The 27,960-nt window shown below is 40.9% G+C and overlaps 1 protein-coding gene across 1 annotated transcript; it reads left to right on the top strand.

Moving 5' to 3' along the window:
- The first annotated feature begins 228 nt into the window (after positions 1–228).
- Positions 229–27,515, top strand: tprn (taperin). The gene is made up of 4 exons (XM_053485835.1): positions 229–2,329; positions 20,727–20,937; positions 23,416–23,540; positions 25,683–27,515. The coding sequence occupies exons 1-4, from the start codon at positions 332–334 to the stop codon at positions 25,743–25,745; spliced, it is 2,397 nt and encodes a 798-aa protein (XP_053341810.1). The 5' UTR covers positions 229–331; the 3' UTR covers positions 25,746–27,515.
- The last annotated feature ends 445 nt before the right edge of the window (positions 27,516–27,960 follow it).

Here is a 27,960-nt window from a genome sequence, read left to right as displayed (position 1 = left end):
GTGTGGCTGGGCGGATGTGACGGACCGGCCTTGTGTTGTTATTTATAACAGAGAATGAAAGAGATTAATAAAAATGGGCGGGGCGATATGCAAATACTAGGCGTGTCTCAAAGCGCGAGGACCAACCCCGGAGCAGCTTTGGAGACTAAAGGATGGCGTCAGTGATTACAGGTGCAGGGGGCGGGGCTACGCTTCACAGGCTGGCAGCATCACGCGAGAATCAGCAAAGGGACGAGAAAGATGTGCGAATAACAGCCGAGTCTCAGCGGAGAACGCTTTCGTCGCGCCGAGTCCCCTGTTATCGGTTATCCGTCGTTGTTGGACGCTCGTCATGTCGGCCGGGGACGTCGGTGTGCTCCGCCAAGAGCCGGGCAAAGACGGGGCGAGAATACCGGCCTGGAAACGGGAGCTGCTCGAGCGGAGGAAAGCGAAGGGCGGCGGGTCTGGGCCAGGTGTCGACTCTCGGGTTAATGGCGAGCTAACGGGAAGTAGCAAGGATGAGGCTACCGGAGCTCATTCGAACCGGACGTACACCGTGACGCCCGCGGGGAAGCGGAGCGGAGCCACGGCGGCATCCCCGGACATGTCACCGGTGAAGACAAAAGACCCTTGGTCGGCCAACGAGCGAGCGACATCCGCGGAGAAAACAATGACGGACAACGGCGTGCTTCAGGAGAGCCTGGGTCCCCTAAAAGAGAACCCGTTTATTAAACTCGAGACGGAGCGCAAGAAGCGGCTGGAGCGCGAGAGCACCACCTCGCGCGCCCCGCTGCAGCATATTTTGGAAATGTACGGCTCCGTGCCGGGGATCCGCACCATCCGCGCTGAGAACATCATCATCATCGAGTCCGACCCCGACGCCTTTCCCGCATCCGGAGCGCAGCAGAACGGCACCGTGAGCGCGTACAGCTCCCTCAGTGACCTGCTGGACCGCAGAGGCAGCCCGGTTACTGAGATCCGCGCGAAGGAAGTCGTGATCTACGACACCGCGCTGAGTAAAAGCGAGGAGAACCTGAGCACGCTGGGTCGGTCCAGTTCCGAGCTCTCCGACCTCGCGCAGGCGCAGGGCACGGTGAGCCGCATGCTGCAGAAATTCGACAGGCAGTACGGCAAGTTGCAGGTGAAGTCTCGCAGCTCGGAAAACCTCCTGGATCTGGACACGAGTCCTGTCCTGTCAGGTCCCCGAGTCAGATTCCATCATTCAGATGTGGTGCCAAAATGTGCGCCGTGCCCACAGCCTGGCTCTCCTGTTCGCACCCCGGCACACAACAGCCAGCCAGTCTTCCGTAGTAGCCAGTCTTCCGAAAAGAAATCCCACGAATCTCCAAACGGATCTGGAAGTAGCAGTCCAGTTCCGGGATCGCCTCAGTCTGTGTCTTCCTTCCGGCGCCGCTTCGAGGCTGTAGGGGGGCGCAGTGTCGCTGTCGCTCCTAAAGAGGAGACAGAGAGGAGTCAGTCCAAACCTGTCAGGGAGAGGGAGTGGGACAGCACTGATGGGGTGTCCAAAGCCAAGGTGCCATGCTCGCCACAGAGCCACCGTACCCGTGCCGAGTCCTCGGCGAGACCCACGTTGCCCATAATTTCACCCAGATACGAGATCCGGCCTTCACCGCGCCCAGATCTGTCAGCGCTGCCCGCCAGCGACGTCCAGGCTCGTGCCCTCGCCAACTTGCGCCTCCAGTCCCGCAATTCCTTCACCGTTATCCCCAAGCGGCACGGGGTCCCATCGGCGCCCGGCAGCACCGCGCCCTCCAGCCCCGTTCTGTCACCTGCTTGCCCACATGTGGAGACTTCAGTGCCAACGCCCGCCCTACCCATTCCAGCTTCTCCATCTCCAGAAAAAATTGTCGTGACCATTGTGCCACCCGTGCCAGACGAAACAGAAGCGACGCGCCCCGAAAGACGCACCTCCCCCACATCATCCTCTGACCTCTCAACCCCTTCGCCTGATCCACTCACAAAGTCAGCGTCAGCCTCTATTCACGAGCCGGCCCTCGATAAGCTCCCTGTTACTAATATCGATGACATAGTGGCGGAGTCCTCGCCGCCCTTCCCCAGCCCTATGGTGCAGAGGAGGAAAGGAAACACATTTACAGTTGTCCCAAAGCGCAGGACTGATTCTCAGCCTAGCACTCCTGTTGTCCAGGAGCCTGTGCAGGAGCCTGCCGCAGTCCCACAGGGGTCGCCGTCCTCTTCGGAGGTTCCTTATCCCCAAATTGGCACACAGCTGAAAAAACGTTACCCGGCAGCGGAGGAAATCGAGGTGATCGGTGGATACTTGTCCCTGGGACGATCCTGTTTGACCAAGACTGGGTCCACAGGGAGGAAGGTATAATGAGATTTGATTTTATATTTTAAGCTTGTGTGAATTTATTAAGGTATTAATGCAGCACTGTCTGTCACATTATAGTTTCGTCATACAGACCGAGCATCCGAGCTGAGCAATTTAATTTTGTTTTATTGTACTTTATATTAGCTTTAGATGAAGATGAGATCATGCCGTGTGTGTGTGTGTGTGTGTGTGCGCCCGTGCGTGCGTGCATGTGTGTGTTACTACTTAAACAGATCTCAATTCCACACAAATCTCTATTTGTTTTCCAAACATAACAACTGGTTCTTTACTGTCTGGTCGTATACCATATTAGGTTATGTCTATGGCCTGTTGCTGTACTCGTGTATAGTGTTATTCTTATTTTAGCAGGATCATGAGGCTTATTATCCCTCCAGGCTTATCAGACATTAATGTCAGTCGTGGTATTCAGTTTGGAAACCTTGACTTGGATCTCTGTCTTTTAAGTAGTCTGAGTAATTTGTTTGTTATTGTCGCTTGTGGTTTGCTGGTAGTTAGTTTTTTTAAAACCAGGTTGTGCGGTTTCAGTCCTGGAGCTCTGTGCGACATTATATAATAACGACATTGTGATAAACATTAATGAGATATTATGGGTATACTTAGTGCTTTTTAATAACATACACTGCTACCTTTGTTACTCGCTGACTACAGCCTCACTGCTGACTGGGAATCATTCCTAAATATTTCATTTTCATTTCGTCCTATGAATAACTTATCATTTATTCATTTTTTATTTGTAATAACTACTAAACTTTTTAACCCCAGCAATGCGTTTGAGCATAAGGATATATGATACGATCTTGTTCCCATCACCACATGAAGAATACGATTATACAAAAAGTAATGCAGAATAAACTGCAAGGAAGCACTACAGAGCAGTAGACAAATTATTTAGACTGAACCTGGTGTTTAGGCTGAAATTTGCACATCAAAATAAAGCTCTGAGACAGAGAGCTAGGAATGAAAACCATTTTCGAGACATTCAGAAGTTCTCAGTTTGAAAGTAGAGTAGATATTTTCTAGTATTATAAACAGATAATAAATTTCCTATGGTCTGTATATACAGAGTCAGCCAAAAAAGTGTATGCATACTTCAGGAAAAGAAAAACATGTATAAATATTTTAATACAAAATGTATTGCTATACGTTTTATATATATTATGATAATATGATAATATTATTAATATTATATGAATATAATATACATCATACTATTTTTCTGTTCCCGTATGAAATGTATATGACATATGTATGTGTGTATATATATATATATATATATATATATATATATATATATGTGTGTGTATATATATATATATATATATATATATATATATATATATATATGTGTGTGTATATGTACACACACACTTTGTCTATTTGTCAACATGCTTTCATATTCTCTCATTTAAAGATGTCTTAGACTGAGCTGCGAGCCATGAATGCACCACTGTCTTTACTTCTTCATCAGAAGTGAATCTCGTCCTCGTAGGGCTGCTTTCAGGGGACAAACAAGTCTAATGGAGTAAGATCAGGACTATAGCGAGGATGCCTTAACACATCTTAAAACGAAGTTTTTGCAAAATGTCGACAGTGTGGGCAGAAGTGTGCTGATGTGCAGTGTCATGTTAGATTACAGCGCCCTTGGCTAACCTTCCTTTGCGTTTAATAGAAAAATTAGGCTTCAGCTCGTTAATAACATTTTAGTCCGATATATTCAAAAGAACTGATGTAACATGTTCACACCTGCACAGCAGAGGCTGGGGAAACGGTAGCCTTGGACAAAAAATGCTGATAAGACATCAGTGCATGCTACAGAAGTTTAATGTTACTGAGTGCTGGCCATTTTTGATTCACCCTTGTATACAAGCGTAAAGTTAAATTCCAGGTACAGTACATGTCTGCCTGTCTTTCTGTACATCAGAACTCTGTGTCTAAATTATTAATACAAAGAAAGGTTAAGTATCTTACACCTTGTTTACGCTATGTTGTACTGCTTTCGTCGTCAGCCACATACACTCCCTGTTCAGTAATCTGGGAGTGAATCACAGTGAATACAGTTTTGTCTTTGACTCCACCACGTTAAAATTCACTTATACCAATTCAGCGCTTTATTTCAGCGAGGAAAATATTAAGTACTTCCAGTAAAAACTTTCTAAGCCAACAGACTGACAATTTTCAGAATTTTCTGGTTTTGCATCCTCCAATATAAATAATATAATATAAACAGTTCTGATCAATGTATAGACGGAACCTTTCTGATAGATAGATAGATAGATAGATAGATAGAATTTTATTAACTGAATGTAGAGAATGTTTGTTGCCATAGTTCTTCCTACTTGGCTCTAACACCCAAGACAACACTTTAAGCCCTTGATGACCTGGATCAACGTGTTAGATTAAGTCTAGAATGAAATTCCTCCAGGCACTAGATTAAGATAATGGTTGTGCAGCTATAATGGTAAAGCTGTGCTTCTCAACAGGGATCAGAGATTTTGATTTTATTTGTAGTCATGAAGGCTTGTGTAGGGCACAGCTTTATTGCTACATTAACAGTTATGAAAGGTCTGTGGTGCGGAGTTAACTGAGAAGTTATGTTCTGTAAAGTTGTATAAAGGCAAAACAAATATACTGTATCATAAAGATCCTTAAAGATTCTTAAATAGGATCCGATAATCTGTTGTTAAACATGTTAGAAGTTCTTACATTTTTTACACTTCGGAATAACCGGTTTGTTGCGATTTAAATTCAAGCTGTTGTTTCATACTTGGACTAGTAGGCTTGTGTAGACACATTGTTGTAGGTTAAAATTAGCTAGCTACTAACTAGTCTAACTTTGTCGCATTTTGTTCAGAATTTGATTTTAATTTGATGTAAACATTATCAATGTTTATAATTTCTACTGCTAACAAAAGCAAGCTAAACTGACAGGTTTCTGAGGAAATATTTAAGTCATATTCAGAGTGTTTGCAATCTCTACTGCTAAAACATCTTCAGCAGATTATGGGAAAATTTGCTTTGATTTACAAGTTTTTTGGAATACTAGTCCTGATTAAATTATGCTCGTAATCTAAGGTTCCACTGTATTTGTGTATTTGTATATTTGTAATTAACAGGGTTGGGAATCACCAGGGATTCTATAAGTATCACGATTTTGTCAGCATGTGTCCTGATTAGATTTTTCTTATCAAATTTGGCCAATAATTTGCACTCATCACACAGGATGCTGTACTGTGTACCAGTGTGTGAATAGTTTAGAGTGCCCCACCTGTAGGATTATAGAGGACCTGTAACATTTTACCACCTCAAATGCAAATATGTATAAATTGTTTAAATAAGCCACACAAAAGAATCATGATGCTTAACGCAATCGATTCCCCCTCCATCTCTAGTAATTAATATGTTATAATCCAAGCGTATCCATAAATCTAAATGTATTTAGATATTAAAGCAAAAAAAAAGGTTTCTACCGGTAACTCATTTAAATGACGTCTGATTGACTATAGATCCACTGTAAATGTATATGCGGTTAATTACAGTACCGTACAGTTCAAATCTCAGTGTTATAAACCGTCAGTCCTTTTCATAGACCTATAAAAAGAACAGGCGTGATTTTTTACTACCATGGTCCCTCCCTGTTTTCGGTGACACATTTGTATTGTACTGGGTTTTATACGTATCGAGATCAAGTGTCGCAACCGGCTGGATCTTGTTTCCCACTGACAGATTTAGACGGCTCCCTTTTTAAATCCCAGTTAGCCATCATTTCCCGTGACCTCTTTTCTCTTTACCTCTCTGTGGTGTCTGTCACACCTAGACAGGTACAACATGTTTCTCTTTAAAGCCTGACCACAGCAGCACTGCTTCGTGTTGTGTCCTAGACTATGCTGGAGTCGGGACTCTTCTCTCGCATTTATTTCCTGCCAAGATCTTTAAAGCTTTTGGATGGAATTGGGAAATTGTGGCAACATGCAATTTGTGTGGAATCTGGGCACGGAGGCCATGTGTTTATTTGTGTAGTTGTTTTTTTTCTTTCTTCGTTTTTGCTGTTCTTTTCCAGTTGTTTCCTTAAGTAGTATAAAAGGCTGTTCCTCCACACTTTCCTCTCCTGCAAGAATCAGGTTTATGGCCTGATTATCTCACATATTATTTGCTTTCAGAAGTTTAGATTGGACTTTGCAGTTCCTGCTTATACATTTTATGATTTGTGGGTGGAAAAGTTAATCCGTTCCATAAAAAAATGTTGGACGGAAAAGATAGAATACACAGTTTGGATAGACGCAGAGTCCAAATGAGTTGGGGCCAAGTAAGGAAGGCACTTCAGAAGGTCCAGATGCTCTGAGACGTACAGAGACCGTGTCCTTTTGTGCTGTTGTATTATAATTTACAAAGCGTTATTAAATAAAGTATATTAGCCAAATGCTGCATTTTTATTCCTCTTTCACATTTACATGATTACAAGTCTGCCATGGTTAAAGAGAAGTTTATCCTTTGGGTTTGAAGTCTCTGGGCTTTAATGACATCACATCAGGTTTAAACACTGAATGCACTTTTAACCCTAAAAGCTTAAGCAGTGCGTATCTGTGCTGGAATCACAAAAACATGCAAAAAAAAAAAAGGATGTATATATATCACTACGTTTATTTGGGCAGCTGCAGTACCACTTTATCATAAACACCTATACACATCCTCATTCATGCAGTTCTCATCGAATCAACCAGTCATGTGGCAGCATCGCAGTGTATAACACCATGCAGTCACAGGTCAAACGCATCATTAGTTAATGATCACATCAAGCATCAGAATGGTGTGAAAGTGTCATCGCAGTGATTTTAATTGCAGCATGGTTGCAAGTTGCCGGTCCCAGATGAGCTGGTTTGTGTATTTCATAAACTATGAACCTCCTGAGATTTTTACACAATAGTCTTTAGAGAGTTTGCACAGAGTTCTAGATCCAGTAGGTGATAATTCTGAGCTCAGACTCGCTTTGTCAATGTTGGAGGTTTATGTACAGACTGTTCATAAAGTCAAATAAACACTCTTTGCAACCGTGGTGAGCAGAGAAGCATATTCGAACATTGATGGGCTTCATTTGGAGAGTTTTTGGATGCGTTTCTTTTTCTGTTTTTTATAGTACACTAAGTTGTTTCTTGAATGCTATTACTGTATGTTTTACTGTAGTGAAGGCACATCGTTAACAGGTCAGCCTAATTTAAATATTCAGACCGTAAATAATCAGCAACAGCGGAACGTTAAAACAGATGGATTAGACGTGTTAATGATTAATTGTTAATCGATTAATTGCGTTTAGATTTTAACCAAACTAAAAAAACGTGAGCTTAGCTTAGCTTAGCTAATCTTAGAAGCCAGGCTGCTTACACGCTCGCTAATAACTTATTTGAAGAGTCAGGTCTTTGCGATTTCTTTTCTCAAGTACCGGATTGAGTCGGCCACGAAACGGGTCTCATTTGTTCTTAAGGACTTTCTGTAAACCGGCCTTTCACCAGAACGACTTGTCGCATGTTCACGGGCTCTTCACGTGCACTCGCTGCTCGCGGTCCTATTCACAGATGGCTCTGTGTCCAAATAAATAAGATTTTAACCCATTTCAAATAATAATAATAATTAAAGAAAATAAAACTAATACGGATACACCAGATTGTGTGGCTAGAACAGTTTAAATGAACCTTAAACTGAGGGAGAAAAGTGTTCCTGGTTATCATTAATCATTAATGATCAAAGATTATGATTAATATTTAATGATTATGATTTAATGAGTAATTGATTATTGATCGTGAATGTGGTCAGAAAAACAACTAGTTTTTAATAAACGTATGACCAGTGCTCATTCTGTAACACTACTTCTAATATTTGCTCTTTCTATAGCTGTAAGTGTATTTATTTACTTATTTATTTTATACATTTGAACATTGTTTACAGATCTGGATCGAGGAAGCGGAGAAAAACCCAGCTGTCTTTAAGGTTATGACACTGCTGAGCTATTTTTACAGTATAAAGAGAAGACTTCTAATTACAAAGAGTGTGTGCAAGTAGAGTATGTGTATGTTTGTGTGTGTGTGTGTGTCTGTGTACAGTATCTGTCTGTATCTCGGTAGCACACGTCGTCTCGTCCGTCTTTGATGATTGTAATTGCTACATCTGAAAGCGCCGTGTAATTAGCGTTAATGTTCAGCGTATGGTTTTGGGCTATAATTAGACTCTTAGGTTCAGTCAAATGATTTTAGTAAGTGATACAGAGGCAGTACTTTAGTGTTACTATTTTCTTTATAGTTTTTTCAAATACGAGATTATGTAGAAATAATGATAAAGCTGTCACGTTTTATAGATTCAGATATGAAGGCGGCGACGTGTCCGTCCGTTCCGTCTGTCTGTTTGCTTACTGTAATAGATTAGACCAAGGTGTGTCTCCGGGGTAGCATCTCGTCGTAGGCAGCGTGTGTGTGTGTGTGTGTGTGTGTGAGTGATCTTTGTTCTCAATCTCCACTGTTTGATCTTGGTTATCATAGCCCCTGTTAACATATTTTCCTTCAGAACCAGTTATTGCCTTTATTGCATGAAATTGATCCAGCATAAGACGTGCTCATGGTTTAGAGTAGACACATCTGTATATGGAATGATGCACATCTGTATATCGAATAAGTTTGTGTAGGCACATCTGTATATTGAATGAGATGCAAGAAAATGTTTTAGAATTGTCTTAATTTTAACCGAATGTTTAAAAAGGACAAATGAGGGACAGTCTTTCTGTGGTTGAATGTAAGCTTGTGTCCTTTTCGGCAACATGGACAACATGGTCTCCAGAACCTTTGTAATTATACGCTGACCATAAAATTAACTTTAATGTTTTAACATTAAAACAACCTAGGTTTGGGGTTCTTTGTGTGTCTCCGTGGCAGCTTTGTCCGCTTTGGGGTGTGGCCTCTGAGAGGTGTGCTCTGGTACCAGGACATTACGTAAATTGGATGCTGTGGGTTGCCGGATGGGGCCTCCATGATTTGGCCTTGCTTGTCCAGTGCTTCTAATTGGTGATTGATCCGATTGGGATCTCAAGAGTTTGGAGGCTGGGTTGGCGGCCTTGGTCTCTTTCTCAGCTGGGCCCAGTATGCGGCAGGCTCTGGTGCACTGAATGTTCTGATGCCTTTCTATCATGCGCAGCGTTGACTTTTTTCCCCATTTTTTGCTGCATTGGCTTTTCTGTGGACTCAGAATAGATGGGCTGGCCTTTGATCCCTGCAGGCATGGCTGAGCCTTGGATGCCCATGATCCTGTCACCGGTGTACTGATATATAATTAGTGATTCGTGTTGTTCACTTCACCTGGAGATGGTGTCAAAGACAAAATACAAACTTTTATAATATAAAAGTTATAGACAAAAACTTTTAATATCATTTAGCATTAAATGTGCACTGTCGGCATCCCATGACACATTGCATGGAAGATCATATTTGAAAATGCATAATAGGGGCACTTTAAAGCACTTAAAGTTAGGTTAGGCAGCAGGTCATTTAAGGCTGATTGGTTGATTTTTTTTTATAAACATGCAAATGAGTACAAAATAAAAAAAACACCCTCACTGAAACCTTGGATGTAATTAAGAATTGGTTTTAAAACCCCTCATTTTCATTTTGCAGGACGACGTAGGATGTAGTGACTCGCGCAGGAAGTTGGTCTGAGCGCTGCTTCAGTCAGCTTCCTGTCTGTTCCACTTTTTTTTTCCCAGCTGTGAAAGTCTATCCTGTTTAATAATTCACCAGCGACAAGCTTGTCTCCTCCCCGATCCCACCGTCCTTGCGTTACCCGTCCCTTAAAAAGACGTCCTCGACTTTTGCTCCTGTCTTCCATCAGGTCCTCTTTTTCCTCTCTAGAGTGTGGAACCAAATTACAGGAAGCGCAGACTTTACACACATGTACAGTGTTACTGTTTCAGCTTATTTGTTTGTGGTGTGTGTGTGTGTGTGTGTGTCTTTGTCTTGTCTTTGTTGTATCTGGCACAGCAACACAGATTTTGAGCTGTTGGTGATTAAGTGATCTGCTATTGTAAGAGTCCATGTCTGGGTTGTGTGTGTGAGGGAGAGTGAGTGTGTGTCTGTTGTGTCCCACACGCCAGCATGGCTTCCACAAAGGAGTCGATGTAATTAGAATTCAGCCTCCACAGTGCCACAGTCATTGTCATGTTTAATTCACGAAGTGTGTGTGTGTGTGTGTGTGTGTGTGAAAGAGCAGGACGCCTGTATAGACAGCAGGACAAGAAAACACGGACCATCAGCGAACGTGACGAAGTGTGTAACGTCTAGACGCTGATCTTTTGAGCGTTTATGACTTTTCAGAAAGAGAAACGATCAGAAAAGTCCTGAAGTTTCTTGAGGCGCGAGCTCGCGGCGAAAAGATGCAGCGTCCGACCGAGTTTGGGCGTTTCAGTATCGACCAGGCGTAGTCTCTAGGGAAATTTGTTTTTTAGGTACATTTCAAATCGAATGCAAACTCTATTCAAATAAACGCCGCTTCACATGTGCGTCATGTTCAAGGAGAAACAATTCGCTCCAGCCACAAACTTCTGCGTCTCTGTGTGTGTGTGTGTGTGTGTGTGTGTGTGTTTTCTTACTTACAGTATGAGCTGAAGTTTTTAACCAGCTTAAGCTCATGATTGTAAGATTTTAAGTGTGAAATAAGGAAGTCTGAAAGCTGCACTCGCAGTTTGAAACGTTCAGCGGTTGAGAGATTGAGAATGTTGCGTTTAACTTCTGAGCGTTACGTTATGTACATGAGTCATGCGTCATCGGGCGTATGATGTTAAACATGGAGGTAACGATAAACGCTGAAACTAATCCTTCAGTTTCGACCTTCTGATGTTCAGCGTTGAGGTTTTGTTTTTAATGAAGGAGCGCTGTGGGTGTTAATCTGAGATTAATCTGGGATATAAATCTGAAATGAACACTGTAAAGGATTCACCGGTTCCCTGCCCCGATCTCTCTCTCTCTCTCTCTCTCTCTCTCTCTCTCTCTGTTACCACCTTTTTCAGTCTCTCTCTCTTGTGTCTCTCTTTTTGACAGTGTCTCGTTCTTATTCTCTGCTTTTCTGTCTCTTTCTTCCTGTTAATATCCCTTTCTGTCTTCTTTCTCTTTTCTCTGCCTGTGTGTCTCTTGCTTCATCTCTCCCTCTCGCTCTCTTTCTTTTTGTGTACGAGTGTCTCTCTACCTCTTTCTCTCTATGTATCAGTCTGGCCTCTCTCCCTCTCTCTTTCTTTTGCTTTGTAAATATTTCTCATTCTGCCTTTTTTTAAATCTCTCTATGACCGTCTCTCCTTCTTTCTCTCTGTCTATTAATGTCTCTTTTCCTCTCTTTGCCTGTAAATGTCTTTCACTCTTTCTTTCTCTCTACCTCTCCCCCTTTCTCTCGGTTTATGTCTTAGAGTCTCTCCATCTCTTTCTCGTTATACATCAATATCTTTCTCTCTCCCTCTCTCTCTTTGTAACCATCTCACTTTCTGTCTCGTTTTCCCTTCTTTATCTGTAAGTCCATCTCTCTCCTTTCCTTTACCTCTCAACTCTCTCTCTCTGTGTTTGTAAATGTCTCATCCTCTCTCTCACTCTATACATCTTTCACTCATCTCTGTGTCTTTGTCCTCCTCTTGCTGTCCCTCTTACTTTTGGTGTTTTCTCTGGCTTATGTTGTGAAATCGTGTCCTGGTCTCTCTCTCTCTGTCTTTCTCTTTCTTTATCTCTTTCTTTCTGACTATCTTTCTTTCTGTCCTTCCTCTCTTCTCGCTCTTTCTCTCTATCATCCCTCTCTTTCTTTCCCTCTCTGTCTGTGTATCTCTCTCTTTTCCTTTTTCCTCTCATCACTGTGTCTCCCTCTGTGTTTGTACGTCTCTTTCTCTCTCACGCGATCTCTCTCACGCTATCCGTCTTTCACTCTTATGTCCCTCTCTCTCCCTGTCCCTCTTACTCTTGGTGTTCTCTCTCCAGCTTATGTTGCGAAATAGTGTCCCAGTCTCTCTCTTTCTCTTTTCCTTTCTCTTCAATGTCTCTCGTCCCTCCCCCCACTCTACACTCACTTTCTCTTTCATATAGCCATGGTGCCTGTTGCCGAGCAACCGAGGTCAACAGCCATTCCATCCCGTAATTAGAAATTCTCTTTCTCCCTCTCTGTCTCCCATAACCTGGTGTAAGTGCTGTCCTTTTAATAAAGATGGGGAAAGAATGAAATTTTAGAGGCAAAGTAATTTTCTTGATGCACAAAATGTTATAATTGGATTTTTATACAGGTTTAATGTGTGTTTTCATTTTAATGGAGACCGTCTCCCCTACTTCAGTTTTGGACCTGTTGTCCTATAGGAGAGAAACTAAAAAGAAAAAAAACATGCAAGAATATCGGTATAACTTTTTTCTCTCGGTTGAAGAACACCGGATATTGAGCTTTTGGAGTCAGGTGCTACGAAATATTTTGGTGGGAGGAATGGACTGTAAGAAGGGTTTCATCTTGTAGGATTTGATCGGCTTGTGAAGGGAAAACGTAGACAGATCTAGACGCCACTGCTACTGTCAGTGCACTAGCGTTAGCGCCTGACTCAGCACTTTCTGTTTGACTATACTGGATGAGGATGGAACAGGGGGAAAACAAACCAATCCTAGTGATAGAGCAAATTCACCATTTAGAGTCGACACACTGACTCCAAATAAAATAAAATAAAATAAAATAAAATGAATATATGGTTGCATTTGAGGTGGTAATATGTTGCAGTTCCTCTATGATCCTACAGGTGGCTCCACTCCAAGGCAGGCAGCACAGCATCCTGTTTGGTAGAAGAGAATAATTTGAGAAGTTTGTTTAGAATTGTAGCAAAAATAAAAAGATATCGTTATAAAACCGTTCTGCTAACAAGATTTTATTATTACCTGAACTAAACGCTTTTTCTATCTCAAGCTGATTAAAAGTAGCTCAGTGAGGAAACATCCGCTCAATCTGGCTCTCGGCTTTACAGCATCATTTTCTTGGTTTGATGGATTGGATTGGTTGGCCCGCTTTACCACGTGTCACAATCATGTTTAAATGTTCATGCAGCTCGGACGTCTTCCAGGTTAAAAATGACCCGGAAACGTTACCAGCGCCAACCTACATTAGTATGATTTCCAGATCATGGATTTCCAGAACATGAACCTGTGTGTTTAAATATCAGTAAAGTTTATATTGTATCAACTCATGTATGCATAAGAGAAAAATAAAACCCATCCTGCATGACAGCATATGTGTGATATGAGGACAGATCAATCCTGCTCTCAGACAAAACATATGTGCAACACAGACGTGCTACAAAACGTTGGACCGGGAGGCGCATGGGAACTAATTGAGGTCAAAACGAGCGCCGGGTTCTTGCGCCCGATCTGCGTGACATCAGTCAAATTCAAGAGGCGTTCACAGATTCCTACATAACACGCCGTGAGTAAGACAAATTGCCAAGACTTTAAGACGCACAATGTGGACAGATTTGCCGATGCTGCTTCTAGGCAGCATTCCTCAGACACACCCTGATGGGATTATTGGCGTGAGTATCTGGGCTAGGTTTAATTGTCACAGGTCTCACAAAGTGTGAATTAGATCACTGGAGCAGATTTGAAGGTTAGAAAATGCTTTGGAGAGTCGTGCGTAACATGACATTAGTATAAAAGTGGTTTAAGGGCGGGGCTCTGTGTGTGATGTCACAGATGTCATAAAACCTTTGGCCTCTATGTAGTTAAAAGGTGATGAAATTGTCTCGTATAACGTGGAACGAATCCCTATTTTGGTTGGCAGATGGAAAATGATAGACTGATGGATACCTGCTTGGCATGCCTGCTTACGATAACAACACACAACTACTTAGAAAACTAAGGATGCATATAACATTCACACCCACATGCTGCTTTACATATTGTTGCTCTGTACACAATGGGCTTAGTGTGTATCTCTAGTTATTATTTAACTCCGTGCATGTGAGTGTGAGAGCTGGCGGCATCCTGATAGAAAATTCACCATGGCAGCATTTCCTTACTAAGAGTCATATTTCATCCTAAAACGAACTTGGGGAAATAGTTATTTCTATCTCTGCACTTTTGGGTTTTACAAACGCAGTACGACGCTATAGGAATAAGTACAGAGAGTTCAGTGAGCGGAACACCTCATGCTCGGTACACACAATCATTCACCAACACCACTTGCACATCACAGGAACTCGGCTGGGAGTTAATGACGCATCCCCCGTACAGTCCCGACCTCGCTCTGAGCCACTTCCACATGTTTGGGCTATTAAAGGAGTTCCTGGGAGGCCAGCGTTTCAGACGTGAAGCAGGCAGTCTGATAATGCTCTGGCATACTGAGAAAACTTTTTACAATGATGGTATCCAAGCACTAGCGAAACACTAGGATAAGTACATTAGTGTAGCCAGGGATTATACAGAAGAATGTTTTGTAAGGAAAGTTTTAACTAAATAAAAGCGTTCTGTGCAATCAAAAGTCCTGGTTTGACTTGAACGCCCATACATACATGAAGTGAATTTGATGTATATAAAAAAATATATCAAAGTGAAATCTTTTTTAACAAGCTTTCCCAGCATCATATTCACACACACACACACACACACACACGCACGCACACACACACACACTCTCCTTCTCTCTCCCTCTCCCTCTCTCTGTTTTCAGACTGACCTCGAATCTTATGTTCACTTGCCAGCTTCCGCATCACAGTGTACTGCCAAGTGGAGGCCATAATTCAGTGAGGCACTCCCCGCTTCATGTGTGTGTGTGTGTGTGTGTGTGTGTGTGTGTTTGTCAGGGGGGAGGTGCATGAAGACACAGTCTCAGTCTTATCCAAGTCCTCTAATTAGGGCAGAAAAATGGAGTAAGCCTGGCCTATCTGGCTCCTAGTCTCCAAAAGGGTGTCCTACTCCAAATTCACTTTAAACAGCAAAGTGCATTATGGGTATCCTGTACCATCTAGGATGCAGCAGTTAGCATACCGTGTACTGTATACTTGCTGACTACTTTATAAAGGAAATCTACAGTATACACAAATAAAATGCTTATTCAGGCAGTTTTCCAATCAGTTTATGAGTGATCAGCGCAGTGCATGAAATCACACAGGTCGAAAGCTTGATTAGTTCTTATTATCAATATCTCCTTGATTATGGCACGGCTTGTTAAATATCCCGATCTCCTGGGATCGTCACACACCGCAGTATCTGCCCTTTAAAGTAAAAAAAAAAGCTTTTCACTTCTGTGCGTGGGAGCACATTGATGATGAGAGAGTGCTGAGAAGAATGGCTCGACTGGTTCAGAATAAAAGCAAGGTTATGATCATTTAAATAACAACTCTTTACAAACATGATGAGAAGAAAAGCATTCATTTCGGGATGCACAATAAGCTGAAACCAAGCAAGGTTTGAGGTATGTTATGGTATACAGCTGTGGAGAAGTGTTAATGTGTCTAGCTCAGTGGGTTAAGGCTCAGAAAGTCGCGGCTCGAACCCCAGCTCCACCACGTTGCCACTAGTGTAGAGCGCGATATATATATATATATTTTTTACTTTCTAATTACAGTATATATGAAGCATATATAGGAACATAGGAACATATCCGACTTCTGTGAATTCCTTGGAAAATCCCACCATATGTTTTGTCCATTGTGCTTGTGTATATATTTTAACTACAGTACTTCCATTAGATTAAAAGCAAGGCCATGCATTTTAACAAGTGATGCGAGCGCAAGTGGCCACTGAAGTTTCAGTCTTGCGTGAAAGATTTCTAGCTTTTCCTTTAAATCCTGGCACTTTTTCTACCCAGCATGATCAGGAAGCTTGTGCTTTCAAAGAAATCCCACTGAAGCGGAACGCCTGAACCCGAGCCACATTTGACAACCAAAACTCTCAAAACACTCCATCACAATGCCGAAATTCTCGATGGCTCCCAACGCTTGTCCCCTCGAAGCGATCAAAGAAGTGAGCTTTGACACAAGAAGGATCTTTGACTTATGATGGATCAGATGTCAATCTGGCGATCCTGACCAGTACGAGTCGCGCAGGGGTTTAAGCTTTAGAAGCTGTATAGTTCCGTGCCTCGTGTGGACCTTTCGACGGCAGTGAAAGTAGCACATTTGCTTACACGCCCAGTCCTTGTGATCCAGGTCGACGTCAGTTCAGCAACACCGTATGTACTGTAGCTTCAGCAGCGTGTCCTGATCTAAGTTCAGGGAGGTACGTTCTACTGTAAGTTCTGGGAAATTCATGTGATTCAGTGGCTCCGAATGTGACATACTTTTGATGTCTCACCTTTTGCTTTCTTATTCAGTATCAATAAAAGGCACCTCCAGATTTATTGGCAACCTTAATGTAAATGCTAGAACTAATAAAAACAACCAATCTTTGGGATTGAACAAATGGCTAATTCTCCTGCATTTGTTGTCAAACTAACCTTTAGAACGAAAAGGTTTTCATAATAGTGCATACTTTAAAATACTTTTTTTATTGGGACCCTAAATTATTAGGGTAATTAATATTAACAGCAAGAAAAAACAGTTTTTTAGTGCGTAACAAGTTTGGAGGACATCTTGGACCACTTTTCCATGCAGATCATGTCCAACTCGTTAAGATTCTTGGGGTTTTTCTTGCCCTCTTTAAATAAGGCCACGGATTTTCAATTGAGTCTGTAGTCTGAAGGATGAGAGGGCCATTGTAAAACCTTGATTTTGTGTCATTCTTTCGCTGCGAACGTTTTTGTTGGATAGCCCAACCACGGCCCAGTTTCAGCGTCCTGGCGTGGCAGCCAGGATCTTCAGCTAAAATGTTCTGGTATTGAATGGAATTCATTATGGCACTGACCCCAAAATATCAAAGAGCCACGAGGTGGATACGAGGTGCACAATTCTTGGTCCACTTTTCTCACTGAACATGACAAAAGTGTGCATTTTCAAAGACTTGAATTTTTGTCTTATCTAACCAAAAGACACAATTTCAGTTGTATCTCCATCGTTGCGTGGCAAAGGTTTTAGAAACTGGAAATTGCGTCTCGCTCTCAGGAAGGGCTTAATTTGTGGATCTTGTCCAAAAAGCTTCCCTTTTGTTTGTTTTAAAAGGGTGAAACTCCCAAGATTTACGTAAACTCTCTAAAGATCTCAGTTCTGATCCTGTTCTTTGCAGATGCATCCCCTTCCTGATATTTTCAACAGGTCCACGTATTTTCCATGGCTTTGATAGTGCTTACTAGATTTTTTTTTTTTGTACTGTCATTTCTTTTATATTTCCATTTCCCCAATCTTTGCAGCTTAACAGCTTTTTTAAAGTTTATTTGTATTAAGATCTGTTCGGTTTTAACCATGTCAGATTTTCCCTGTGTGTTATGTCATGTTAATAATAGTGTCACAGACAACAAGTTGTTCCTGGTTGATGAAAACAACTTAAAGAAATGCTGAAACAAATGGGCATACAACAGGCGTTCAAGTCATCCCGGGATCTGTGATAAAATTTCTCTTGAATGAAGGTGTATGACCGATTGACATTTACTAAAGGCTTCAATCACAGTACGGCGATGAGACTCTAAACCATTTGAACGGTGCAAAAATTTTAAAGAAGGGCGGTACATTCGATCGCAAACGAAGAGTGGAACGCCTGATCCTTGAAAATCAACCAACTAGATGCCAACTTGTTGAACAGAGGCATCTGTCTGTGGGAACCGTACGCACAATCAGTCACCAACACCACTTGCACTTTACAGGAACTTGATCCAAGCCATTTCCACATGTTTGAGCCATTAAAGGAGTTCCTGGGAGGCCAGGGTTTAAGATGCGTGAAGCAGGCTATGATGGTATCCAAGCACTAGTGTAACACTGGAAAAACTGCATTAATGTAGCAGCAGATTATACTGTCTCATAAATCTCTTCTGTTTGGCATTGTTTTTCACACATCTTTGCTTTAATAAGAACAGCTGGCGTGCTAACTCAACTGCAGCTCTTCGTCTCCATACGCTTTCCATGTGTGTTTACAGTTGGAGCCATGTGGAGATTAGGGCAGATTTAGGACAGGACATGCAGTAGGGCTCAGGATGTGCAACACACACACACACACACACATAGAGGTCAAACTGGGTGGTCATGTGATTGCCTTACCGTACTGAAATTGGCTTAAAGAAAGTGTTCATCTTGTATGCTGTTAACTTCAGTCCAACAAATCCAGTAAGGAAGTAGGCAGTGGAGTTGGCATCGGTGGTCGTGTAGATAAAGAAGGCATAGTTCAATTAGTTATATAGTTAGATCAAGTCATTATATCGGGAAAACAAGCTTATGATTGTTAGATATGATATCAGAATGGACAGCCTGAGCTTTATTGGTATGAGACTGATACCATTCAACATACATGAACTATAACAATAATTACAGCAATAAGGAAATGCAAAATAATCCTGCTTTTGATTATTGGGTGATGTGTATCTGATGTGTGCCTGAGCTGGTTTTACTTTCTAGTTTGTAAGAGGTTTATAAATATAAGGCAAACGTACAGTTATACAGGTGTTGCTTAAAAAGGAAGATGATTCATTTATAATAATGCTTCTTAAAAGTACAATATAGTCCCGGCCTGTTTTATGGCCTCGCGTCATCTCAGTGGCTGGTTATATAACGTGCCATATTTTGGGACATGTGGTGAGCCCGGGGCCTGCTTTTGGTTTTAACCAGACTGGTTATTTTTAGGTCCCGTCCCACATTGAGGATGCTGTGGTCTGAAAATTTTACCCAGTTTTTGAAACAGAATTCACAATTTCATGATAGTGATTGACTGTTTAAAATACAATCCCAAGCTGTTGAGAAAATAAAAAGGAATATTTGTTACGGAATCTTTTTTTTTTTGGGGGGGGTTGAATGTGTATCCTTATTAATGTTGTGCTTCATGAAAAAAAAAACAATGGAGTAAGTAATGCATTTTTTTTATTTAATTTTTTTTTTAGTAATTGTTTTGCCCTTTAATAATAGACTTAAAGTGTGTGATTTATTTAAAACGCTGGCAACCTTTGCATTGTGCGTGTTATGCATTACTGGAAAGTTGCAATTCAGAGGTCATTTCCTGATCACATTTACAGTAATCTGATGTTATCACACCAATGAGCACCTTCCATGTATGTTCTGAGATAGAGCTCATGTACATGAAGAACTAATATCCAAATGTTTGAGCGAAAAATATTAATAATATTAAAGATCAATTTGCATCTTATTTATTTATTTATTTATTTATTGTATTAAATTTTCCAAAGACTTGCCGTCCAGGCTTCTTTACTATCAGCTGCAGCATTTTTTTAAAAGGCCGAACTGACACTGTAAGCTGGAAAGGCTGTCCTGGAAAAGTCATTAAAAATTAATTTCTATTTCCCAGAAAGGTTTTTGACAGTTATTAACCATCAGCAGATATGCTGCGAACTTTTTATCTTTAACTACTGAATAAATAAATAAGTAAATAAATACAGTAGGTAAGTAAATATTTTAAATAATAAATGGTATATAATCTTTAATTTTTGAGCTTGTGAAAAAAAGATTTATTTGTAGAAAAAAAGAAAAACAATTTTATTAAATAGATACTCATCTTAAATATATTACTTATAATAATATACTAATAATAATAGTTATCTTTAATATATACGTCTAGTAAAAGTCTACTTTTAAATTTAAAAGGTTTAAAAGTATCAAACACTTTTACGAGGATTGAGAAATGTATATAATTGTAAAAAATACATACCTAAATTTGACCCCAATCTTTAATCTTTAATCTACAAGCCTATTTTTTTTAAATTAAGGAATATTTGTAAGGGAAATTAAATATCCAAAGGTTCAAGTTATTCGGATAATACAGTATTTTTGTACTTAAAAAAAATGATTAATAAAGTTCCTTGAATCTTGAATTGAATTTATTTTATCAAGGGAAAAATTGATATTTTAGACACCCCAAGCCATGTTGTAAACTTTTGTTCTGATAATTACTTCACATAAGGCTGCACAAACTTTTGCATTCATTGTGCAAATGCAGTATTAAAGCGTTTATTTAATACAACAAATACATCATTTGTTGTTTCTGTAATTGTGGACGTACCTAAAGTGTTCCTGTGACATTGTCTTTGAGAAGACGTTAGTGTAGCATTTTCGGGAAGGAGTCTCCAGTGCTTGGAGTTCGTAGAACACAAAAATTGAGAAGGCGTAACAGAATAGCGTAGGCGTTTTGTAACTCGTCACACCGCAGATAGTTCTTAATTACCTATAACAGCAAATGCTGCAAGGTGTTTCCTTTCCTCTGATTCTTAATTCATTACTCCGTCCCACACATGACAAATCTTTTTTTCTCCACAGCTCAAGATCTCTTTTAACGAGTCGAGCCTGCAGAGCACCTTCGAGTACCCATCAGAGAGCAGCGTCTGGGACAGCGGAGAGGAGGAAGAAGGAGGAGGAGGAGGAGGAGAAGGTGGAGAGGAAGAAGGAGGAGGTGTCAGCGTGGAAAGGATCCGCATCCCCCGGCCGAGTTACACCTCCAGCCCGACCGGTCACAGCCCTAATAGCACTGGTGAGAGAGAGAGAGCGGAAATGAACAGAATTAGGGGAAAGAGAGAGAGAGAGAGGGATGAGCAGGCCAGGAAATGTATTCAGCCTGGGTTAATGATACACTTTCTTCTCTTGCGGCTTGGAAGGAGTTCCTGTCTGAGGAAATGCTCACTGATTCAGGGTCAGTTCAGTAGCGGTGTTCGTGTCAGCTAAATTTAGCCCAGTGTAATGAAATACTCTGACTTACTCAATCCTGACACCTGTTGGTCAAACATGGTGAGAAGATAAATATAATATACCTGTGAGAATGCCATTTGTTTTAGTTTGGAATACAGATTTAAATATTACAAATTAAAGGGACAGGAGAAGAAATACATTTCTGTTAACATTATTATCGGTGATTATACCTTGCAATAAAAACTGTTAATTGGTTAAGTTTAAAATGTCTGGTTGTGAGACTACACGATAGAATAAAATAAAATAAAAAATAAACAAATACATTATACTGTACTATATAATATGAATATTTGTTAGTGTCATAATGATTTTTCTTTCCTTCAAATGGCTTTTTTGCAGAAAAAAAAGGGATGCACTGCAAATTGGTTAGTGCTTGCCAAGATTGTAAATCTAGCTTCTCATCTTGTTTTTAGACTGAACAAAATGAATGCAAGATTTCTTGTTAAGTCAAATGTTCTTGCTGCATGGACAGATATCAAGTTCAAGTAGGCTTTATTGTCATTACAACCATATACAGTTAGTACACAGTGAAACGAAACAACGTTCCTCCAGGACCAAGGTGCTACATGCAACATAAACTTACAACATAAATTAACAGAGACACTAAACTAGCTAACCAAGAGGCCTAGTTAACTGGCTAGCAGAGACAGGACAGAGAGATCTAACATAAATTACAACATAAATTAACAAACACTAACTAGCTAAGTAACATTTTTACAGACAACATAAAGTGCACGTGCAAATGTGCAAACAAGAGCAACAACAAAGTGACAGTGCGCAACCACGACATAACAGAACATAAAATATGGTGTTGAGGTAGTGGGTAAACGTAAACATTCCTTAAAACAGCAGCAAGATTTGAGGAATTAGTGCAAAAATGTAGTCCAGTAATGATCATTGTGCAAAAAGATTGTTAAAAACAGTGAAGCATTTACAGGTTGGTGTGTACGATAATTTGGTGGTGTAGGTCAGTGTGTCTGCACTTGTGTTGATTAGTCAGTCCAGTCTCAATATTTTGAGGTAGTTGAGTTAAGCTGTGTGATAATGTTTGTGTTTGTGTGTGTGTGAGTGTGTTTGTGTTTATCAGTCCAGTCCCTTTTTGTTGAGGAGACGGATGGCTTATGGAAAAAAGCTGTTGCACAGCCTGGATGTGTGTGCCCGAATGCTTCGGTACCTTTTTCCAGATGGCAGGAGTGTAAAGTGTGTGTGAGAGGGGTGTGTCCGATCAGCCACAATGCTGGTGGCTTTGCGGATGCAGCGTGTGGTGTAGATGTCTTCAATAGAGGGGAGAGAGGCCCCGATGATCTTCTCCGCTGTCCTCACTATCCGTTGTAGGGTTTTGCGATCCGATATGGCACAATTCCCAAACCAGACAGTGATGCAGCCGCTCAGGATGCTCTCGATAGTTCCTCTATAGAAGGTGGTCAGGATCGGTGGTGGAAGCTGGGCCTTCCTCAGTCTTCTCAGAAAGAAGAGACGCTGTTGGGCTTTCTTCTGTAGGGAGCTGGTGTTGAGGGACCAGCTGAGGTCCTTCTCTAGGTGGACACCCAGGAATTTGGTGCTTTCGACAATTCCCACAGAGGAGCCGTTGATGCTCAGCGGAGAATGGTCGCCTCGTGTCCTCCTAAAGTCAACAACCATCTCCTTTGTCTTGTCAACATTTAGAGACAGGTTGTTGTCTTTACACCAGTCTGTTAGCCTCTGCACTTCCTCTCTGTACGCTGACTCGTCGTTCTTGCTAATGAGACCCACCACGGTCGTGTCATCAGCGAACTTAATGATGTGGTTCGAACTGTGTGTTGCTACACAGTCGTGAGTCAGCAGTGTGAACAGCAGGGGACTAAGCACACAGCCTTGTGGGGCCCCAGTGCTCAGTGTGGTGGTGCTGGAGGTGCAGTTCCCGATCCGTACGCTACGATATGACGATATGAGATATGACGCTACTTTTGAGAAATTCACTTAAACCTACTAAAATTATTCTTAAATAACAATTTGCATTGCATTCACTAATCCAGCTTGATTTTATTTCACCATATTTTACGTTTAATTTAATACTTAGTTATCGCTATGAAGTATTCTGTGTGTGTGTGTGTCGAAAAAAAACATATGGAGAACAAAAAAAAGAGCAAGTCTGTATCATTATTGTTAAGGTGCCAAAACTTACTGTTTCTGCTCAGAAAGTGCTACCTATTTTTATGCAAAAATTTTATCCAGACATCTTTATTAGGAGTTTAATCTCATTAATGTCTTTTCTCTTGGTCAGATCTATCCAGCTACACTCCAAAGCACTCTGTGGACTTCACTGCCTGGCAGGAGCAGAAGCTCAGTGACTCTACAGACCCGGGCGATGCAAATTCCCAGCCTGCTGACATGTCGGACGAGGTGATGGTGAGTCAACTGTTTATTCAGCTTTCTGGAAAAGTGAACAAGGGTTTAGAAGAAAAATGTGGATTTTTGTGTGTGTGTACTTGTGTGTAATGGCACTATTGGGTTTGCAACATTTTTTTCTGTTAAATTTAATGTACAAGTTTGAATTTACTGTAATTAGTTTTGAGTGTCCTGAAATCAATACAAAAATATATGATGGTCGTTCAAGTCAAACTGGGAATTTTAATTGTGGAGAACATGTCTACATTTCTCAGAATAAGCAATTTGTTCTAGACAGACGTGCACTGATGTGTTGGAAGTTGCGTGAGCATGATTTTTATTTTTTTACTTTAACAGATGAAGCTTAAGTAAATTCGATTTGATTAGATTAGATTCAACATTTCCATAATTTTCTTTAGTTTGTGTAAGGCTGCTTTGTGACAATGATCATTGTTAAAAGCGCTAAAAATAAAATGTGTGTGTGTGTATGTACTGTATGTATGTATGTTTGTACTGTATGTGTGTGTGTGTGTATATATGCAGTATCATTGTGCAGTGATGTGCTATAATAAGCAGAAGCCGCAGTAGGTAATAAAGATGTGGTGTGTGTGTATATGCAAAATAAATACAGTGGACCCTGGAATTATGAGCATAATATGTTCCAGAAGCGGGCTCGTATTCCCAAACTTTAATTTTTTTCCATAAAAAATAATAGAAACTCAAATTATTCATTCCACAGCCATAAAAAATAAATGCATAAAAATAATTAATACAAAATTAAAGTAAAACTAAAACAAATTAACCTACACTTTACCTTTAAAAAAATGTAAAAAATAAATTCCGACAAATAAGTGTTTCCATTTATGCGCGCAGGGCCTGTGTGTCCGGGTCTGTGATTATGTGTGTGCGCCGCGTAATTTGAAACAAAACAAGAAGCGCATGTGTGATACATAATACTCGGTACTCGTAAACCCAGACTTTTTTTTAAGTTTTTCAAGTAAAAAATGTATTACAAATCTTTGCTCGTCTTGCGAAACACTTGCAAACCGCTTTACTCGCAATCTGAGGTTTTGCTGTATGGGTGTTATATACAATACTGCAATAATGAGCACGAGTTATTGAATGCTGCAAAGATGCATGGTGGAAGAAGCAGTGCAATATAGACAGAAAGTCACGATGCAGTGGTGTATTAGTTAACACTTCATGATCAGCTGTTCAGTGCAGTAAAAGCCACAGGAGAAAAGCTATTAAGTCAGTCTGTTGGTGCGGGCTCTGTACCACACTGAGATGCAGTTTGTAAGGATGCTTTCAGTGGCACAGCAGTAAAAGAGCTCCAGTATCCTGGAACTGAGCAAGCGGTATAGGAGAATGATTGTGTGTACAGTTCCCATAGACAGATACGCGTCTCTTCTGCAAGTTGGCAACAAGTTATTCGTTGATTTTTTTTAAGGAGCAGGCGTTCCACTGGCTAAATAAGAAATGTTATCACGAGTCCCAGTTTGACTTGAACGCCCCTTTTACTGTACATACAGCACACCTAATATTTGGTTGAATGTCGTCTAGTAAGTTTCTCCCTTAACATATTCTTTCGGCAGCCAAAGCAAAGTGTAAAATAAGGTGGAAAACTAAAAAAATTAAATGTCCTCTCCAAATTGTTCCCATGTTTTGTTATTGCACTCATTACTGATCTTCGTGCAGATCATATAGAGCGGCTTCTAGACAATTTATCAACACCTTACTGTGCAGAACGGAGAATTCAACAGTGCCTCAGTATTTCCATCCTCTGACGTTGTAGTGCCCTGCTTCATTACAGAGAGGGATATAGACATAGAGTTCTATTCACATGAGTCATTGGTTATGAAGGATAGAATATTTGTGTGGATTATTATTCTTATGAAAAATACAGTATGTTGTTGGAAGTTTGGATTTAGTCGAAAAAAAAGAACAAACCAGAACAAATAATTTTTATATTAAAAAAAGAGTAATTAATTATTAAATATATAGAGTATATATAATTTTTTATATGATAATAATAAAAAGGAAATAGTATTAAGTGTATTTTTCGAACTACAAGGTTGCTTTTTAAAAGTTTCTACTAAATCAAATCTAATTGTTAATGTAACCCTTTTGTGTCTTTTTTGTCTTTTTTTCCCTCTTTTCAAGCTGACACCAGCGGACAGCTCGTCTCTCTCCGATTTCAGCAGCGAACCAGCTCTATATTTCTAAAATTCCTCAAAACCCTGGAGCACACAGGACCAACCACCAGCCTGGACAACCATACACAACCACACACACACATATAATATACACATATCTAGTCAGATAGAGACAAGAAGAATAAGTAGCATTCATCCAAACGAGCGGTCTTTCCATTCCATCTCTGCTGAGGTGTTCCCGGCCAGCCTGCACGGTTGATGTGCTTTTGCTCTCGTCTTCTTGTCTCCATGTGGTTTATGTACTCAGAGGGACCCGAAGAAGAAAAAAAACTACAAAAAAAAAAACATTCTAAAGGCTCAAATAATCTCTCGCCTTCGGTATCTGTGCATCACGCTGTTCACCTCATGAAAGTGACCAAATTTCATAAACACAGGGAGGAAGAAGCTTGGACTCGGCTGATGTAAATAATAAGACTTTAACAAGCATAAGGAGGAAAAAAGGAAATAAAGAGACAGTACATATACTGTATAGGAGTACATAGCATAACAAATGAAAGGGTGCCACAACTCTTGTTCTTTTTTCTTTTTTTCTTGTTCTTGTTCCACCGCTTCTACTGTTCTCTATAGGTCTCATGTTTCCCTGATGTCTTTGTGTTTTTGCAACTCGTCCGATATGAAACTCCTGTTCAATGACCTTGCACATCTAGTTTGCTCATTTGATTCGGATCTGTTATTCGAGTTATGCTTTAATCTGAACACGCAGGGTTGAGACGCAGAACAAAACCCCGTACGCTAAAGTACGTACATGGGTTTGGTCGGTATTGTTGTCCTGAAAAAACTAAAACGCTGACACATAGACAGAGATGAGGGGTGTGGCGGTGTTGCTGCAGGCTTAGAGTTGGATTAAAGTGGAACGCTTTTGATGTAAAGTTCTTCAGAAGTTCAACTGATGGATTGTCTGAGCAGTATATCTAAGGCATTGGATGATGGATCAGTAGGTCATGAGTTCAAATCTCCAAGATTTAAACCAAGCAAGAACTGTAGGCGTAGTAAATTCGTCCCCTTTTAAGCAAACTTGACTCAGTTAAATAGAAATCTGATTTATTTAAATGGAGAGTCGACCCGGTAGCCACTCGAACCCGTCACTAGTGAACAAAGTGCTGTATGAGACAGGAGTATGAGGCGGAGCTCCTGCCGGGTTTTGCTCCCACCCACCTGTCCAGTCTAGCCAATCGATTAGAATGAGGGCCGAGACGTTTTCCAAGCAACATTTAACCGACGTGTTTAGATGAAAGCATAACTCTAAGACTTTACTGAAATGAAAAATTATGTTTCTGCTGGTTTCAATGAACACAATGCAACACTTTCAATATGCAGCTATTATTGCATAAACTACCAGCTCTGATATATTTATAACACTGTCTTGAATGAGATGTAACACTGTGTCAGTGATGTAACAGCATGTCGAACACTACAGTATTGTTCACAGATGCCAACAGACGTTTTTTCTGGTGTTAGACCTGCAGATTAGGATGTTACGAGGGGCGTTCAAGTCAAAGCCAATGAAAACTTCAAGCACAGTACAGTGATGGGCCGCAGTAAAACATTTGAACGGTGCAGACGTTTTAAAGGCGGCCGTGAATAGCGATCCCGGCCGAGGTGGCTCGGAGCCCATCGCGGTCGATCCAGTGAACATTCGGTGAGTGGAACGGCTGATTGTGAGAGTCAACGGATAACTTGTCTCCAGCTCGCAGAAGAGACGCACCTGTCTGTGGAAACTGTACAACCATTCACCAACACCACTTGCACATTACAGGAAGTTATTGCCACATCCCCTGTACAGTCCTGACCAAGTCGCTCCAAGCCATTTCAACATTTAAGGAGTTCCTGGGAGGCCAGCGTTCTAGACGTGAAGCAGGCAGTCTTGCTATAAAGACAAAAAAGGTAGTTTTCACTCTTGCACATAATTGTGTTCTGTAAACGTCCCGGTTTGACTTGAACAGCCCCTTGTATTTTCTTTCTCCTGCTCACTACATGACTCTTCTACATTCCAGTAAGCAAAAATGGATGCCTACTTCAGTTACGTCCATAAATAAGACTGTGTGTGTGTGTGTGTGTGTGTGTGTGAGAGAGAGTGAGAGAGAGAGAGGACAAAAGGACTGACTAGACACACAATGCCAACTGACCCCTGTGTGTGTGTGTGTGTGTGTGTGTGTGTGTGTGTGTGTGTGTGTGAGAGAGCGAGATTTTCGTCGTCTCGATATGCTTCTTTGGCCAGTATTGAT

The sequence above is a fragment of the Clarias gariepinus genome, chromosome 24, assembly GCF_024256425.1.
Source record: "Clarias gariepinus isolate MV-2021 ecotype Netherlands chromosome 24, CGAR_prim_01v2, whole genome shotgun sequence".
Lineage (NCBI taxonomy): Eukaryota > Metazoa > Chordata > Actinopteri > Siluriformes > Clariidae > Clarias > Clarias gariepinus.
Note: the sequence above shows the minus strand (reverse complement) of the source record. Positions and strands in the feature narration are given on the sequence as shown.